At 37.8% G+C, this 17,260-nt stretch overlaps 2 protein-coding genes across 2 annotated transcripts; both read right to left on the reverse strand.

The window, feature by feature from the left end:
• Positions 1–2,313: 2,313 nt before the first annotated feature.
• cfd (complement factor D (adipsin)) lies at positions 2,314–3,859 on the reverse strand. The gene is made up of 5 exons (XM_082154899.1): positions 3,706–3,859; positions 3,401–3,545; positions 3,084–3,225; positions 2,668–2,928; positions 2,314–2,562 (listed from the first exon to the last, which is right to left on the reverse strand). The coding sequence occupies exons 1-5, from the start codon at positions 3,755–3,757 to the stop codon at positions 2,413–2,415; spliced, it is 750 nt and encodes a 249-aa protein (XP_082011025.1). The 5' UTR covers positions 3,758–3,859; the 3' UTR covers positions 2,314–2,412.
• A 671-nt stretch (positions 3,860–4,530) lies between these two features.
• LOC309486381 (uncharacterized protein) lies at positions 4,531–10,480 on the reverse strand. The gene is made up of 4 exons (XM_082153664.1): positions 10,429–10,480; positions 7,990–8,129; positions 7,784–7,886; positions 4,531–5,108 (listed from the first exon to the last, which is right to left on the reverse strand). The coding sequence occupies exons 2-4, from the start codon at positions 7,996–7,998 to the stop codon at positions 4,786–4,788; spliced, it is 435 nt and encodes a 144-aa protein (XP_082009790.1). The 5' UTR covers positions 7,999–8,129; positions 10,429–10,480; the 3' UTR covers positions 4,531–4,785.
• Positions 10,481–17,260: the final 6,780 nt, after the last annotated feature.

The following is a 17,260-nucleotide window of genomic DNA, read 5'->3' on the forward strand; positions in this document are numbered from 1 at the left end:
CTGCATAGCCGCAAAACGATCAGAGTGCCCATGATGACCCCTGTCCACAGCATCAGAACTGGATCATCGAGTAATGGAAGAGGGTTGCCTGGTCTATGACAATGAATAATTTTCTTTTAGATCAGGGAGATGGCCGAGGTACATGTATGTTGTTTATCTGGCGAACAGATGCACTATGGGAAAGAGGCAGGATGGCGGAGGCAATGTTATGCTCTGGGCAATATTCTGCTCAAAACCTGCTCAAAATCCTGGCATTTATGTGGATATTACTTTGACATGTACCACCTACCAAAAGATTGTCGCAGACCACGTACACCCTTTCATGGCAATGGTGCTCCCTGATGATAGTGGCCTCATTCAGTGGGCTCCTTAGAGGCAGCTAACCCTACCCTCAACCTTAAACCTACCCATCCCCTCGCTGCCTGGAAGGCGCCGCTTGGGGCTTAAAACACCAAGTGCCAAAAATTGTTCAGGAATGGTTTGAGGAACATGACAGAGTTCAATGTTTTGCCTTGGCCTTGTAAGTCCCCAGATTTCAATTCAATTGATCATCATCTCTGGGATGTGCTAGACCAACAAATTGCCCAAATGAAGGCCCCACCTCACAACTTGCAGACTTAAAGGAATAGTTCACTTAAAAATGAAAATTATGTCATATTTACTCACCCTCAAGTTGTTTCAAACCTGTATTAATTTCTTTCTTCTGCTGAACAAAAAAATAAGATATTTTGAAGAATGTCGGTAACCAAACAGTTGATGGACCCCATTGACTTCCATAGTATTTATTTTTCCTACTAAGTCAAGTCAGAATTTTCATTTTTAAGTGAACTATTCCTTTAAAGGACCACAGGACATTCAGAGGTCTTGTGGAGTCCATGCCTTGATGCATCACAGCTGTTTTGGCAGCACTAAGGAGACCTACACGATAATGTAAGACTTGTGAAATTAGAAAATGCCGGACAGTCTGGTTAAGGAGTGACCAGACCCTGAGAAGACAGGATCTTGCTGGAAATTACCATTTGAATTCACCATTTGAGAATTCACCATTTTGAGTCTCACCTCCGAGTCATCCTAATCTACATTTCATTCCCTCATCCCTCACCCCCTCTCTCTCTCTCATACTCAGATCACCTGAATTCACCCAAGAAAATACATAGTTTAATGTGAATGATTATCATCAAGTATTGTATATGTTTGGTATCATTTGAAATGTCTCAGTGCGACTGGTACAAAAATCTCATTTCCAAATAGCTAAAACAAAAGGTAATAAGGTTTTTAGGAGTTTAGAGATAGCCTGGCACACAAAGGAAAGTGGTCTCTAGACAAATGGTCTCCCATCCCCAAAAGTTATTTAAAATTGTTAGCAGATGTTTCCATGTGAAAGAAGTTTCTGTCTATATAATGGAATTCAGCAAAGGGTTTGGGGCCTTTCTGTATTTCAGATTAGCCCGTGAGGCTGAGAGTAAGACTCTTAGCTTCATGTTTAATGTTGGGTTTGCATCTCTTCTCTTTATTCCAGAGCATTTGATGTTTTGTATCGATTATCTTTGAATTGATTATGAAATTGGCATGATACATTTACCTGACATAATAAATTGTTACAATTGATAATTCTAACTGACTTTGACATTATTTTCATTAAAGAGTTAAAAGGAATAGTCAAACATTCGCTCACATTTATTGATGCACAGATATCATTAAAACCTTTTTATTTATGGAGTCAGATGAAATAACGAGAGAATACATATTCAAATGTATTGCATTTAATCAAAAAATACTTTGCCTCGAGAAAAAGACAGTAACACATAAAGACCTAACGTGCTGGTCGGATGCTGGCTTTGGGCCGATCGAGCACGAGCCTACAATAGTATAGGCAGATGGTTTTAATGTTGTGGATGATCAGAGGATAATTTAATATAATATACAGTAATATAATATAATATAATATTCTTTCAATAGAAAGCATTTTTTGGGGGGCATATTTCACCTAGCAGAATGAAATTGATGTTGAATTGAAGTTGTCTATTTCCATGCATTTCTTCACTATTGTGTCCCTGCTGAAAAATCCAGCATTGCTTATCACCAACACAAGGTATGTTTTGCATGCTGGGACCAGCATGGAATGCTTGATGCTGGTACCATCTAGACCAGCACTATACCAGCTCTAACCATGAACCAACATGGAATTCATGCTGGCTTATTTCAGCACTTTCTTACTTCACACTGAATTGTTTAATAGTAGTGTTGATGACATTTTAAGGATGTAAACCTTTTATTTAAACAACAACAAACATAATCGTGACTAGATTCAGGTAGGTGTAGAAAAGTTTTTATTAATGTAGCAATACATGAGATATACAGGACGTATGAAAAAATAGGTTACATATACGCAAAGGATTCCACAGCTTTTTTTTACTCAGTGATTGTACTGTCAATCCAACTGGTGTAGTGGGAGATGATCGTGTAGAGTCCAGGCTTTTTGCTGGAGCCACATTTCTTCCCTCCATTAGAGGTTATCCCCACAACAACATCCTTGTATAAGAGAGGACCTCCGGAGTCACCCTATTAGAGAGAAAGACAGCGGAAGCGAGAGAGGTAATATATTCGAGTTTGTTTCCACCTATAGCAGTCATGTAGTACTTTATGAACCATTGCAGTAAAACTTACATCACAGGTGTCCTTTCGTCTTTCTGCAGCACAGAGCATGTTGCTGGTGAACTTCGATCCATAGTAGTCACCGCGGCCACATTCTCTTCGGCTCATGACCGTGATACTGAGTTCTTGCAATTTGTCTGGTCGTCCTCCCAGGTTGTTCAAAGAGCCCCATCCAGCTGTTTCCACAACATCAGACAGCTTGGGATCGGCTCCTTCTTCACGTTGGAATTTCACTGATTTCACTGCATAGCTCTCAGTGATTGGCTTTTCCAGCTGTCAAAAACAAAATCATTCTATGTAATTGACAGTCTGCTGTAGAAAACTGATCTCTACACATACTGTCACAGGAACATGTTGTACTTGGTGAAATCATGTTCACCACACGCATACACAGACTGTTTTTCAGCTACATGATTGGATCACAGTACCTTAAGCAGGGCAATATCATTGTCATAGTTGCTTATACTGAAATCAGGATGGCTGTAGACTGTAGTGTCATAGGTTTGTTTAGTGTCCTCAGCATCAGATAGGGAGTGAGCACCCAACACAGCTTTAACACCGGATGCCCTCCTGCAACAAACAGGACATTTATCATTTTGCAACTTCGTATTGCAACTTCGTATTTCTGCAACTTCAAAACGAAATCAAAACAAACCCTCCGAACAAATCACAGTGATTTGGGACTGAAATTATTTCATCTTTGCATTGCTGTCGCACAGCTCACTGGTGTCGTTATGTTACATACCCATTCTGAAAGCAGTGTGCCGCACTCATGATCCACTGACTGGAGATCAGAAAGCCACCGCACTCATGCTTTCCATTCCACTGAAGAGAAGCCATGTACGGACGAGAGTGTGCATCAGCCTCTTTTCCTCCTGTAATGCATTCACCTGCAAATAACACAATAATTTAAACCGTATAACATGAGGAAAACCTCATTAATAAAATTAAATAAATCTATTCCCCATGCTTAAATGTAGAAATGCACAACAAAAATGCATATCCTGCAGCATAAATAGACAAAGAATAGTGAAATTGAATATTACTCACCAGTTTGAGAAGCTACAAAGAGCAGCACAGCGACAAATAAAAGTCTATTCATAGTGAACAATTGTTGTCTGTATACTTCTGAGACTGAAGACCACTGAGTGTGGGCTGAGCTTTATATACTGCCCAAACGGGAGAGAGGCAGAGAGGGTGGGAGTGTTGTTCTCTTTGCATTCTTTTCTTAATCGCCCATCAGACAAGAGAAAACAGGAATATATCTTCAGGCCATAAATCTTCTTCATTACATCTACTTTGTGTCTGTTTCACTTTTCCTTTCCTGCAAATGTTTCCTTTACCGTAATCATGTCTTTTGTTATTTTCTAAGTGAAGAGGACATAAATGTTTGTACAGAGTGCAATAAATCAATAATTTTTCCATATAAAAAACCTTTTGTGCATCTGGAATTGTGCATAAAAAACCTTTTGTGCATCCATTCCATGGATGTTAAAGGTTCTTCAAGGAACCTTTCTTTTCAAGAGTGTCCTGTGACCATGTCATTTTAAAATAAATAATCTATATTATACCCTCTGGTGCTCTTCACGTGTCTGTCAAAAATGACCGATTTTTTCTATTTATCTCAATGAATTTAATGTACTATATTTTAGTTCGATAATGTTTTTATTAAATATTTCTATATTTTTAGGGGATTTTATGGTACTACATTATATTTGCGCTATATTTATAAATCATTTATTCACTTTTTTTAGCATAGACCCAAAACTAAATGTCGTAAATCTTGAATGCTTTAGACTAGAGCAAAGACTTAAGTTTGACCTTTTTTGGTGATTTTCCTTTTATTGTGACAGGACAGTAGAGAGATGACAGGAAACGAAGTGGGAGAGAGACGGGGGATGGGATCGGGAAAGGTCCACGAACCAGGGACTCGAACTCGACCGCCCGAGCGTAAAGGCTCTACGTGTCGGCGCACTGACCACGAAGCCATTGGCGCCGACTTAAGTTTTGTCTTTTCAAAGACTACACTGTCTTGGCAGATTATTGCTGAAGTGATAATCTTTTTAAAAAGTTTTAAAAAGTGAATTAAAAAAAGTTTATGTTTATTGTTAAGAAAAATGTACAAAAATACTATTTACCAGTATTTAAAAATACCGTCTCCGGAACGGACACCAACGTCTCCGGCACAGACACTAACGTCTCTGGCACGTCTCTGCCGTCTCCAGCACGGACACTACCGTCTCTGGCACGGACACCAACGTCTCCGGCACGGACACCACCGTCTCCAGAAAGGACACCACCATCTCCGGCACGGACACCACCGTCTCCAGAAAGGACACCACCATCTCCGGCACGGACACCAATGTCTCCGGCATGGACACCACCGTCTCCGGCTCGGACACCGGCTCGGACACCGGCACGAACACCAACGTCTCCGGAACGGACACCAACGTCTCGAATTATGAAAATCGAATTATTGATATAAAACATTTACATTGTTACTAGTGGCAATTCAATTGTTGATATCAAGAATAGACATTTCAACTAGTGACAATTGAATTGTTGATATCGAAAATAAAGGATTTACTTACTAAGAATTGTATTTCTGATATGTGAAATTGGAATTTCAACTAAGAAATCAATTGTTGATATCAACAATTGAATTTTAATGGCAGCCTATGGTGACATTTCACTATCATAAGGACAGTCACTTGCCGGCACATGCTGTGTGTGTTGTATCAATGTAAACATTTTAACCAAAAATGTTAAACAATGCTACTACAACAACAAACAATAGTCTATTAAGAATTCAAACGATATTATATTTAAGCTTCTTCAAAGTCACCACCATTTCTAGATCACAACTCCAGTCATGTATTTAGCGTTCATGTAACACTATACATTCGGATTCATCAATCGGAATGAACTAATTCAGACTGAAGCAAAAAGTGCCTACTGACTTCATTCTCTCAACCAACTTCATTAGGTTCATCCTGGGATGCTTCGTAAACAGGATCGACTGAGTTCACATACTCCTTATTGACATTAATTAGGCTATTATTAACAATATTTAGCCTATTTGCTATGTTCAGATTTTAATACGATTTGATTTATATGTGTAGGGAGGCTAAATGCTCTTCTGTACTGTGCAAGCTTCTATAGTTTTGGGTAGGGCTGCTAAATTTGGTATGGCTCCTTGATATGAAGGTATTTTTGGTGCTAATCAACTGAACGCTTGTGACGGTGGAATTTGTAGTTGTAAAGAATAGCCACACTGTTCTGCCAGTGTGTTTTTCTCCCTGGTCGCTTCAACACTCTGCAGAGTTTTTTCCTCTCACAAAAGAGCTTGCGCTTGGCATGTCTTTTTAAAGATGTCTCGCCCGTGCACTTCTGCACATTCTGCCCCGACGGCCCGCTGCTACCTCTTCCCAGCCGTCGGCACAGAATCCTCAGCTTGCTTGCTTGCACGCATTTCCTTGCCAGTGGCTCGTTTTATAATACTCGAAGGTGAGAGGCTTTCTAAGCGAAACCCCATTCGTCATCACAACGTAACGTCTCCGTTCCCTACTCAGGGAACAAGGGTTACATAACCGAGACGATTTCTCTTCAACATTTAGGATTCTCGTTAATTTGTTTTTTCCCCCCAGAAATAAATTCTTGAACGTAAAAATTTGTTCTCTCTTAATATTGATTATTTCCATTAATTGTGTCTTAATGATTTTTTATTCCTCCAGTATCTGACTCTAAACCAAGTGAAGAAGAGAAAGCTGAATTCAAGAGAAAACTTAAGACTTGGTTTCCTGACCTCCTAAGGTAAAAACTTCAGCTAAGGCTGCAACCACATAGACATTGAGAGGGACCCACATTTCCCCCCAGATATTCAGGGTAATTGTCGAAAATGATCTCTTATCATGATAAATAATTTTCAGATTTATTAAAAACAAACAAACACGGTCTTCAACTAAGCTACGTTTGTTATCCTCAATTTAGAATAGGCTCAGTAAAATTCATAGACCCCTCATGTGGGAAACAAGTTAAAGTGATATGTCTTTTTTTTTTTTACCTCCTTCCAGCTTATTAAACCTGATTATGTCTATTTCCTCCTCAAAAGGAAAATATAGGTGCAAGTCAGCAAAGTCCATGTAAAAAGCGGAGCATGCCTAAGGATACCAGCGAATGAACAAGGGAACGAAGCATCACCAACATTTGTACTTTGTAAAATGAACTGAATAAAAAAATGAAACAATTTATTTATTAGGATGATACACATGAATTAACAATGGTGTTTACATTTAAAGCCAAAATAGCTCATTTGCATGTATAAATAGACTATATTCTCTGTAGTATACAGATTATATGTATGTAATGTATGTATACTCATTGAAGATAAACAGAGTATTCATGTATTTCCCGATTTGGTTTTATTTGATTTATATCATATTTTGTTTAATTATAAATATGCATAAAAGTGAAGATAATCATAGTATGCACGTGTTGCCTGAACGTCTCGTGTGCTGCGCTAATCACTCCGCCCAAGTAGCCACTCCGCCCAAGTAGCTGTGCTCCTACGCCTAGTGAGAATATAGTTCCCAGTATTTATTCGAACAAAAATGGTCTCTGTCTCATATAGCCTTCTTATTTGTACACGCTGTGACTATACAGATCACAACACATAAATAGGAAAATGTTTGCATTATTTTGTCTCTTATTGGGATTAGTATGCTACCTTATCCATTTACATCCAGTCTTTGTGCTAAGCTAGGCTAGCGGTGGGTGCGTCAAATAACACCTACAGAACGCACAGAAATGAAAAAGGTATGTATGGACTTATCTAACTCTGGGGGATACTGTGAATAAGCTAAAGTCCCAAAAAGTCGGAGTGTTCCTTTAAATGAGGACGAAAACTCAAGGCTACAAACGAGGCGTTTCAAAAATAGTGCTTACTGATATAGAGAATAATTCCCTTCCCTTTGGAGCGACTTTGTGCTTTGTAACTTCACAGACCTTTTTCATGCTCAAACAGAAACATTACACACTAAAGAAAGTTGAAAATGTAAAAAAAAAAAAAAGAAGCACAATAGGTCCTCTTTAATGTAGTTTATTTGGCAAAGTGATTTTAGAGGTATACCAGATCTTGTGTCATGGTTCAGGCCGTCCACCTTAATGATAGCATTTGCAATGCCAGCTTTAGTGTCCTTATCCCTGATGACGCCCTTTATACCTCTGTGTACCTGCAGAGGAGCGAGAGAGCAGATGAAAATGGAAAAGGTTAGGATCCTAGTAGGATCCATTGGGATCATGTTTCCATACAGGACAGAGGGAAAATGAACTGACCTGCTCCATGTACAGCAGGAGGGACTCTTTGTTGTTCTCCCACTCGATAGGAAGCTCACTCGCATGTGGGAATTTATCACAGGACAGTTCTACAGTTATTTCGAAACAATTTGTGTGGAGATAACTAAAGTCATTCGTGCCTATAAAGAAAAAATAAAATATAAGAAAAAGAAAATATGACATTGAAACTCATCAGTACATAACCTTTTATATAATGAGCATGAAACTATTGCCACTTACAAACAAAATGAAGAATTATCATTATTTACTTTTTTATTTAACATTTTAATTAATAATTATTACATTAATAAACAATTTCCTCATTTTATTTTTCAATGGCATTTTAGTCCCCCATATGGAACACTAATAATTTTCTGTATTTTTGATCAAATAAATGCAGACTTGATGTGCATAAGAGACTTCTTTAAAAAAAATAGAAAAAAGAAAAGAAAATAGTAATGTGTCCAAATTTGTGAACAGTAGTAGTAGGCTACTGTAGCCTACTATTATACTATTGCTGCATAATTATCAAAAATGTCAAAGTCCTTTCACGTCACCATTTCGCGTGTTTGTTGTCCGCCTACACTTCAGGCCTGTAGGTGGCGCCTGGGCTTCATTTAACAGACAGTTTGATCAAATGGTAAACGGTGTATCAATATACATAGACTAAATAAAAAGTGACTTTAATACTACTTCCTATTAATGCGACTTTTGGTGCTGGTTTTCCATTGTTTAAACGACGCAGATTCATAAATGTAAATTCGTCTGTCCATCTAATTTTCAAACGATTTGACAAACAGGCTTCATTGAATTATGTAATATTTTTAAATATTTGATGTGGATTTTTTATTAAAAAAAATAAAATAAAAAAAACAGTCTAAAAAATTGTTTGGTTATTCCTTCCTGCCGTCGAGCCTATCATAGGCCTATGCGTTATGCGCTTTAAAATGAAAATGCACTATTGTAAACGTAGGTATTCCACAGTCTGCTCGGGAACCGATGCTCTCGAGCCAAATATAGTTATTTCAGTGAGTAGGCTTATGTGGCTCGACGGCAGGAAGGAATGACCAAACAATTTTTTGATCCGTAACGCAACCTATAGCAACCTATGATAGCAACGCGTTGTGGCAAGGACACCGACCTCAGATTGACAGAAACGTAAACATAAACGTGAATTTAGGCTACTTTAGTTTTGTACACATTGTCATGTTAATTTTTATAATCAAATGCATTTTGTTTTATTGACCACAATATTATCATTGATATTTGTTTGAGAAGGGCACTTTTGATTAATTTTTAAAAAGGGCAGGTAAATACCATGGAGATGTTTCAACTCAGTTTCTGTGCACTTCAATATAATGTCCGCAAGGGGGCGGCAGAGACTGATTATAGCTGTCAGTGGATTTTTAGATCTGCATACAGAAGTTTTTGTCAGGACAGCGAATACAACCAGCTCTTCATGGGACACTTTTCTGGCAGTTGTGTGATGCATATATAATCATAAATGTACCTGATTAAACGAATAACTTGACACAAAGATAAAGATCCTAAAAAATAAATAAAATAAAAAACAGCAAGGGCCTAAGATGCACTTTTGTGTCTCTATTGTGTAGAGGTGTGAGAAGGGGTGACTTGACCCCTTGTGCTGGGGTCAGAGGTCAGTCTGTATTCTGTGGCTTGCATAAGAATGATTGACAGGAGGAAGTATCTCCTTGACTTGAGGAAGAGAGAAGCTTTAGTTGAATCAGTTGATGATATAAACGTCATTTGCTCTGTTTATTCTTAACCTTCTGTTTTGAAGCGTATTTTACTTCAGCGCTACTATTGGTGTTGTTATTGGTCATATTTAAGTTTGAACTGTTTTGTGATGCAGCAAACTCCGTTCATTCATCTCATTAATGATTAGTTTTATTTTCAATGTTTCTACAAATTCAATAATTCCGCAGATGCAAAGAAATAGTGTCATAAAATCAAATTTGCCTCTGATCTTGCTTTTGTTTGAATGTTATGTGTTGTGGTATAGGGTTTCCTCTTCCCCTCTTGTCCCTAGAGGCCACTCTCATCTTTTAACACTTTTAATGGATAGGAAGTTGGTTCATTCTCTACCCCACCCCCTATAAACACATCTTAATCAAATGTCCATTTCATAGTCTCAGTTTTGATATTAAAATCCATTCTCACTTTTACCACCATCTCTTCATGTTTCTCTCTCTCTCTTTCTCTTTAGCCCACTTCTACATTTCATGGACTTAAATTACAGTAACATTGCATTGTTAACTTAAACCATGACCTGTCAATGGAATGGTCACAAAGGGGTCAGACTACGAGGTCACGACCGAGCTCGGTCTGTCACAGCATCTAATCTGAGACTACATTCTGTTAGTCAAGGTGTAATCCAACAGATTATCAAGAACTAGAGGAAACGCTGGAGATATTTACCCAACCACCCAAGCCTCCAAAATTCTCAGGTTGAGAGTCCTCTAGCATCTGCTGATCTTCTGCTCATATCCCCATGGGAGAGCATATTCTTTGGATGAGAGGTGGCAGCTGGGATTAAAGAAAGCGGTTTCTCGGAACATGAGAAACCGCCACTGAATGACGTCTTCCTCTGCTCAAGTACTTAGTAGTATCTTCAAAGCCTAAAAATAGGATACAGACAAATACCTCCCCCATTAGAAACCCACTAAAAGGCATTGAGGGATTAGTGTTGCCAGTTTGATTGGATTGTCCCTCCTTTTTGGTTGAGAATGAATAAATACACTGTAAAAAATATATACTTTTTTTCTTTGGTCAAATCAACTTCGATAATTAATGTGGTTCAGATAACATAATATTTTGAGTTTCTATTTATTTTGGTTTGGTTCTCCTTTATTGTATTAACAAATTTTTTTCATTTCAATGAACTAAAACATTTAAGGCAACGTAACTTACTTTTTTAAGTTAAACCAACAATTTTTTACAGTGATACTCCCACTTTGTTATTTTTACTACAGTGTATAAAAGTTGCTGCCTTAAATTGTTGGTCATTTCAACTTAAATTAAATTAAACTTGTTGAATCTTGTATAATTTGTAAAAAGTATGTTGTCATAACTTATTGATCATATAATTTTTAACAGTGTGAAAACTCATTTTCTCTTATGTATTCATATAGTAAACTTTTATCCAGTGGGATTTTATTATATGCAAAGCTGCTTTGAAACAAAATACACTGTGAAAAATTCAACACAAAATGACTTGATCTGACAAATAAGAAGAATACAAGCAAAATCGGTTCATCTGAGGGGGAAAAACAATACTAGTAGTGTTATACCAAATAACAAACTTCAGATTATCAAATCAGACATGATGACCGCAATGACCATCTCCAAACAAATGAGAGCTCAAAAGATAGTCTGCGAGCCAAATGATCCTTAATTAATTGATTTAGATAATTATGGGGTTGGCTCAGTCCAGCCTGTGAGCATGAAAAGGGCACAAAGGCATTGAAGAGGCCTGTAACACGGTGTTTGTGCCTGAATACTGTACATGACCTCTTGTTAAACCGCTCTGGCCCGCCAACAACTGACCAGGACACAATGTTCAGTTCAGACAGACTTCTCATGTCTTCTCACATGGCATGCATATGCTCACATACGAAAATCTGTGTATTTTTTGTGTTATTTTATATTAATTGATGACAAGAACAGAGGAATAGTTTCTTTGCTTTTTTCACAGCATGACGTACTAAATAGCAAGGATGAATTATGTAAATGGGAATTCCCAACCAAATCAGACCCATTCACGCATAAAATACATCAGAATTGTTGGCTTACAATAGTGAATTGGGATAAGGAGAAAACACAGTTTTGAATACCTTTTTACAGTATGTGTTTGTGGTCCAGGTCTTCCCTATTGTAAAGAACAAATGTCCCCACAAGGAAAGTAAAAACTGAAATTTTTTATGTTAAAGGGACAAAATTTTGGTCCCCATCAGGAAAACAGCTTATAAATCAAACTAAAGTTGTTTTTTTTTGTGAAAATGTAAAAATGCTACATGGTTTCTGTAAGGGATAATTAGGAGTCGGGCTAGGGGGTAGAATGTACAGTTTGTACAGTATAAAAATCATTATGTCTGGGAGAGTCCTCATAAAACCCAGAAACCCAGCATGTGAGTGTTGAATGTTTACATATCCGGTCAAAAAGTTTGGATTTTTTATTAAAAATGTTTTTGAAAGAAGTCTCTTATGCTCACCAAAGCTGTATTTACTTGATCAAAAATACAGTAAAAACTGTAATATAGTGAAATATAATTTAAAGCAACTGTTTTCTTTTTTAATAAATGTAAAAAAGAAATGAATACTTTTATTCAGCAAAGACACACTGACAAAAGAGACAGCAAAGACAACAAAAGTGTTTCATTGATAATAACTTTTATATGCTTTTTAATAACAAACATCTTCTGTAGTGTAGCACAATGTAAAATGTTCTTTTTAAAGTATCATTCCCCAGTGCTGTGTTGGGATGGGTGTTTCTGTGCCTGTGCATTACCCTGGGATGAGTGTTTCTCTTTCACCATTAATAAGAACAAATCAACCAAATTAATGTTGAGCACAAATCTCTCTTAAAGACTATGGCTGACCACGATGCTCTCGATTCTTACCTTTAAAGAAAAATATTGAAATGTATTGAAATTACATATTTAATATTTACACATTTACGGTCAGCACAGCTGATGTTTGCCTGTGTTTGTATGATTATTAGTATCTTTGACAGACTTCTTTGGATGTCTTTGAAAGCAATGTGTGAGTTTATAAGGAGGTTGTCTCAGGAAGCACTGCAGAAGAAGTCTTTATCCTCATTATACGTCCTCTTTAACAGTACTCTCGTGTATCTTGGTATCTTATTGTATCTCAATTGGTAATTTTCCTGCCTGTTTGCATGTCCAAATCAAATAATTACTTTAATTCATTTCAATGATAGTATGATAAATAACTTTATGTATCAACCCTGCTGAAAGTCTTGATTACATTATTGAGGATGTCTTTGAATATTTTGATATCACAGACAGGAGATTAACATTAAAGATGTCTCATGTCTGGCCTCTACTGGCCAAAGACAGTACATGAAAGCACTGGTGGATCAGGTTAAACCTTGACACACGTTATAAAAGGTTGTCATTTCTAATTTAATAAGGCTTGAGCCCCTGCCCCTTTAATCGCTATGAGTGAAGTGCCCTTTCAGTCGTATTGCGGAACTCAATTTCGCTAAAAGGTTCTTTGGAGAACCCAAAATTGTTGTTCAATGGCATCACTACAAAACCCCCCTTTTGGAACTTTTATTAATTCACTTATTAAAAATTGTAAAAACAATGTGTGTGTGGCATTTTTGCCTTTAATTAGTTTAGCTGGAGAGATAGGACCACAAGCCTGGCTCAAACTTGGGTCATCCAAAGCGCAACTGTGCTATGTTGGAGCACTACCCACGAGGCTCCCACTGGAACCTTTATTTTAAGGGTGTTAATGCACAATTGAAGGTGAACAGAATCAGTATTGTTGTGAATGAAAGAGACCTTGTAAATTTGGCTGTGGAACAGTTTCATCAAGTCTATCAGGATCTAATGAACATGAGTGATGATACAGTATGTTGCCTGTGGTACTGAAGTGGTACTGTGTATACAGTATGTTCCTCTGTGGTACTGAAGGGAACCGCCTGCACCTGTGCCCTCTGGTAGTATGAGAGAAAAAAGGAAAAAATTGTTCTTGGCAAAAACAGTGGTTGAGACCTGTCGCACGCCAGACCCTGCTAAGACCACACACAGGTGTGTGTGTGTGTGTGTGTGGTCTAGTGTGGCAACAGTTATCAAAAGTGGGAGTTTCTGTGCCTTAAGAGACGTTTCTTATCTTGTGTCTGAGCGTAATGTCCCACCTCTCCATCACTCCACGTAACCTCCCCCCTTTCCCTCTCCTGAGTCCCGTGTTCAGATCTGGACAGTTTCCAATGGAAGGGATTATTGTTAAATTCACATAATCTCCTGTGTTTCCTCCAGAGAATCTGACTTTTTAGACTTTTAAACAATTCACACAGCTTGTCTATAATAATTATTATGTCCATCCTAGTGGTTCATTACACAGAGTGCAGCCTTCAGGCTCAATTCACCATTGGATACACAGTAAAATTCATTTTAAATCTAAATGAATGCAGATAACAAACAGTCAGTAATCTATAACATATTGCCTGTCAAACACTACTGACAAGTCCACTTGCAAGTTTGCAGGCTACCTATCATTATCCTTCTGTTTTTTTTTCCCATGGGATGCAGTAATCCAGGTCTTCTCTTCATTGTGAAGCAAGTATCCGCTTCAGTGGTGGGCCAGAGAGTATTGGATGGGGATTCCCAAGATTCCCAGACATCATGCAGTTCCTGATCTCCTGACTACTTCACCTCACCTCAAATATTCCACAAGTATTATCTCTCACTGCACTCTGCTATACCAAAAAATACAGCAGCGGCAAATGGAGATATTTCAAAAGAATATTCTGGGTTCAATAAATGGGAAACATATAATTTTATAAAAGCACTTACATTAATTCTATACACACTAAAAAAAAAAAGGTTCTTCAGCGGTTCTTCAGGGGTTTTTTGCGGTGGTTAAGGTGCTATATAGCACCACTACCATTTAAAGAACCTGTTAAGCCCAGTTTGGTTCTTCAGCGGTTCTTTAGCGGTTCTTTGGGGTGGTTAAGGTGCTATATGGCACCTCTTATGGTTCTACATAGCACCATTTGACAAAGGTAGGTGCTATATGGCACTTAAAGTGGTTCCCCTATGATTACAAGCCAATGAACCACTTTTAGTGCTATTTAGCACCATTTTTGTTTAGAGTGTAATAATTTTTTTATTTAGCTAAATATCTTCTTTTATGTTCCACACAGGCAAACAAAAAAACAAAAAACAAAAAAACAACAACTTTGGAATGAAATGGGTATAAATTTAGACGATGTCAGTTTAATAAAATATCTTTTTTTTGTGTGTGTTCTACAGAAGAAAAAGCCATACAGGTTTAGAACAACATGATAGATGATGACAATTAAATTTTTTGGATGAACTATCCCTATAAACTTACCATCCAGAAATATGAATTGTTTATTTAAATGAATAATCTGTTTTCAAATATCTCTTGAATTTGAATGCTGATAAGGACATGGGCATGTCAAGCATTTGTCTAATTTGGCTAGCATCTAGAAAGTGGCAGATGCATTTATGCCAAAATACCATAGAGTCTGATTGCACAGCCTTTGATGTCGACAACAAAAGACACAAGAAGAATTTTTTCCTTCCTTTTAAAAATGAAACTTGAGCTTAGATGAACCTATTTATTCTGGTATAACTTTACAAGATAACTGTATATATTGTACAAAATTTTGATCAATAAGTTTTGACAACATGTTTTTACATTGTTTTAACTCATCAAAATAAGTTCAAATAAGCAATTTCCTACTTTTTTTTATGTTATACAATATTCAACTCATTTTTCAGCTCAGGCCAGTTTAATGATTTAAGTTTAAATGACTTAATCATTCAAGTTGATTGTACTTAAAAATTAAGGCAGCAACTTTTTTTTAAAACTTTTTTTTTTTAATAGTGATTTGCACTTAATTTTCACTTAATAGTTCTGAGACCTGTTTTCAGGCCACATCCCACAGCATTCAGAAGCCCTTGATTGCTGAGAGGATAGTATTTTGGGTATATTTTTGAATGCATAATACTTTTTTTTTAAGATCTGTTATTTATTTGAAACAAAATTTATCTTAGTGTATATGCGCAGAATGCGAGTCTGGGAGCCTTTGAAGTATTAAACTGTTCTTTGAAGCTCAGATGACAGTGTGTGAGTGCATGTTTGGGATTGATGTGGACCCGAGCAGTGGCGAAGAGGAACTCAGAGTCACTGACCCACGGCCTATTTCCACCCAACACTAACAGTCACTCAGCACTGCTTTGAGTGTAACTGATAACACGCAAACACGCAAGCACCATCTCTTCTCAGAGCGTCCACAAACAGGAAAGCATCTTATATCTGCTGCAGAACCCAGTGCGGCCCATTTCAGCCTGTCAGCCTGGAGAGGCTCCGATGACACTGGTTGCATCAGCCGTAATCTTCCCAGAAGGGGAAGCTCCTTCAGGGCATGCAGATGTCACGTGAATGAAAGAATGACATGAACAGGCCTTAGAGAAGTTAAAAATTAAAAAGTACGTCAATGGCTTTTTGCATGCACAGGACGTCTACCGCTCCGCCTCGAGGATGCTCTGTCAAGAGCAGAAACCCATATCCTCCTTTGAACTTGTGATTGACAGACAGGAATGCCCACATTTCACATTCAGAGTCTCCTGCTATAAAAACAAACCAGGACCAATGTGGATCAGGGTGTCAGTCAAAGAGAGAGGCGATCTCTTTCATATTCAGCCTTGTAAACACTGCCGCTTTCTCTGACTAATTTGTTGAACATAGTTACAGTTGTCAAGGGCAAAGCCGGACACATTTGAAGCCTGCTCTGACGGTGTTTAGGTTGGAAGTGTCGGTTCCTCTCCCTTAGGCTTTATTATGGCTAGACGAGTCGATTGTCAACAACTGTCACCTGTCAGGAGCAAGGGCCGCATCATCTGCCTTTACCTGCCATGTAATTAGTGAAGCAACAAGCCCTTGTGTTGAAAAAATGCCGTGCCATGCCAAAAACACAGCACATAGCGTGCCTTACCAAAATGTTATCTCAGTTTATTGGTTTTCTATATTGAATGGCATTCAGGTGACTCATTCATTACAAAATAAAGCTTTTAATATCTAATGACATTTTTTTCCAACTTTTTTTTTTTATTCATGTTGAGCTGCAATGTGGGTTTTTTCTTAATGGGGTGGGAGGCAAGACCACAGTCCTTTCCACCTGTTTCCCTGCGGCTGATCTAGAGTAAGGTACTCATAAGCCGGCCTGCGAAAAGATATATGAGAATATTAAAGAACTTAATTTCATCTTGATGCAATGAAGAACAATAGCAGCTTTGTGCAACCTCACAGACTGTTTTTCTCTGTGGTTTCGCTAATAGAAGGTTCCACCCTCTGAGATATTTGTCTTGGTAAGTGGCTTCCCTAGAGATGATTCTGAATGATAAGGCTCTAGCAGATGTAGAGCATATGCATAATGTCTGATTGACATTTACCAGGCATTAATCAACCACCACATATTTCCTTTATGGAATGGAGGAACCGTCAACCACTAGATTTGTCCTAGAGGTTGAGT

Source organism: Leuciscus leuciscus, assembly GCF_965113295.1.
Source record: "Leuciscus leuciscus genome assembly, chromosome: 22".
Lineage (NCBI taxonomy): Eukaryota > Metazoa > Chordata > Actinopteri > Cypriniformes > Leuciscidae > Leuciscus > Leuciscus leuciscus.

What these genes read in the sequence shown, in the direction of transcription:
- cfd (XM_082154899.1), bottom strand. Translation starts at nt 3,757, where the DNA reads ATGAATAGACTTTTATTTGTCGCTGTGCTGCTCTTTGTAGCTTCTCAA. An exon ending in ATGATATTGCCCTGCTTAAG is followed by an intron (nt 2,929 to 3,083) that starts GTACTGTGATCC and finishes TGTTTTTGACAG; the next exon opens with CTGGAAAAGCCAATCACTGA. An exon ending in GACGAAAGGACACCTGTGAT is followed by an intron (nt 2,563 to 2,667) that starts GTAAGTTTTACT and finishes TCTCTCTAATAG; the next exon opens with GGTGACTCCGGAGGTCCTCT.
- LOC309486381 (XM_082153664.1), bottom strand. An exon ending in GAACCATGACACAAGATCTG is followed by an intron (nt 5,109 to 7,783) that starts GTATACCTCTAA and finishes TCATAATTCGAG; the next exon opens with ACGTTGGTGTCCGTTCCGGA.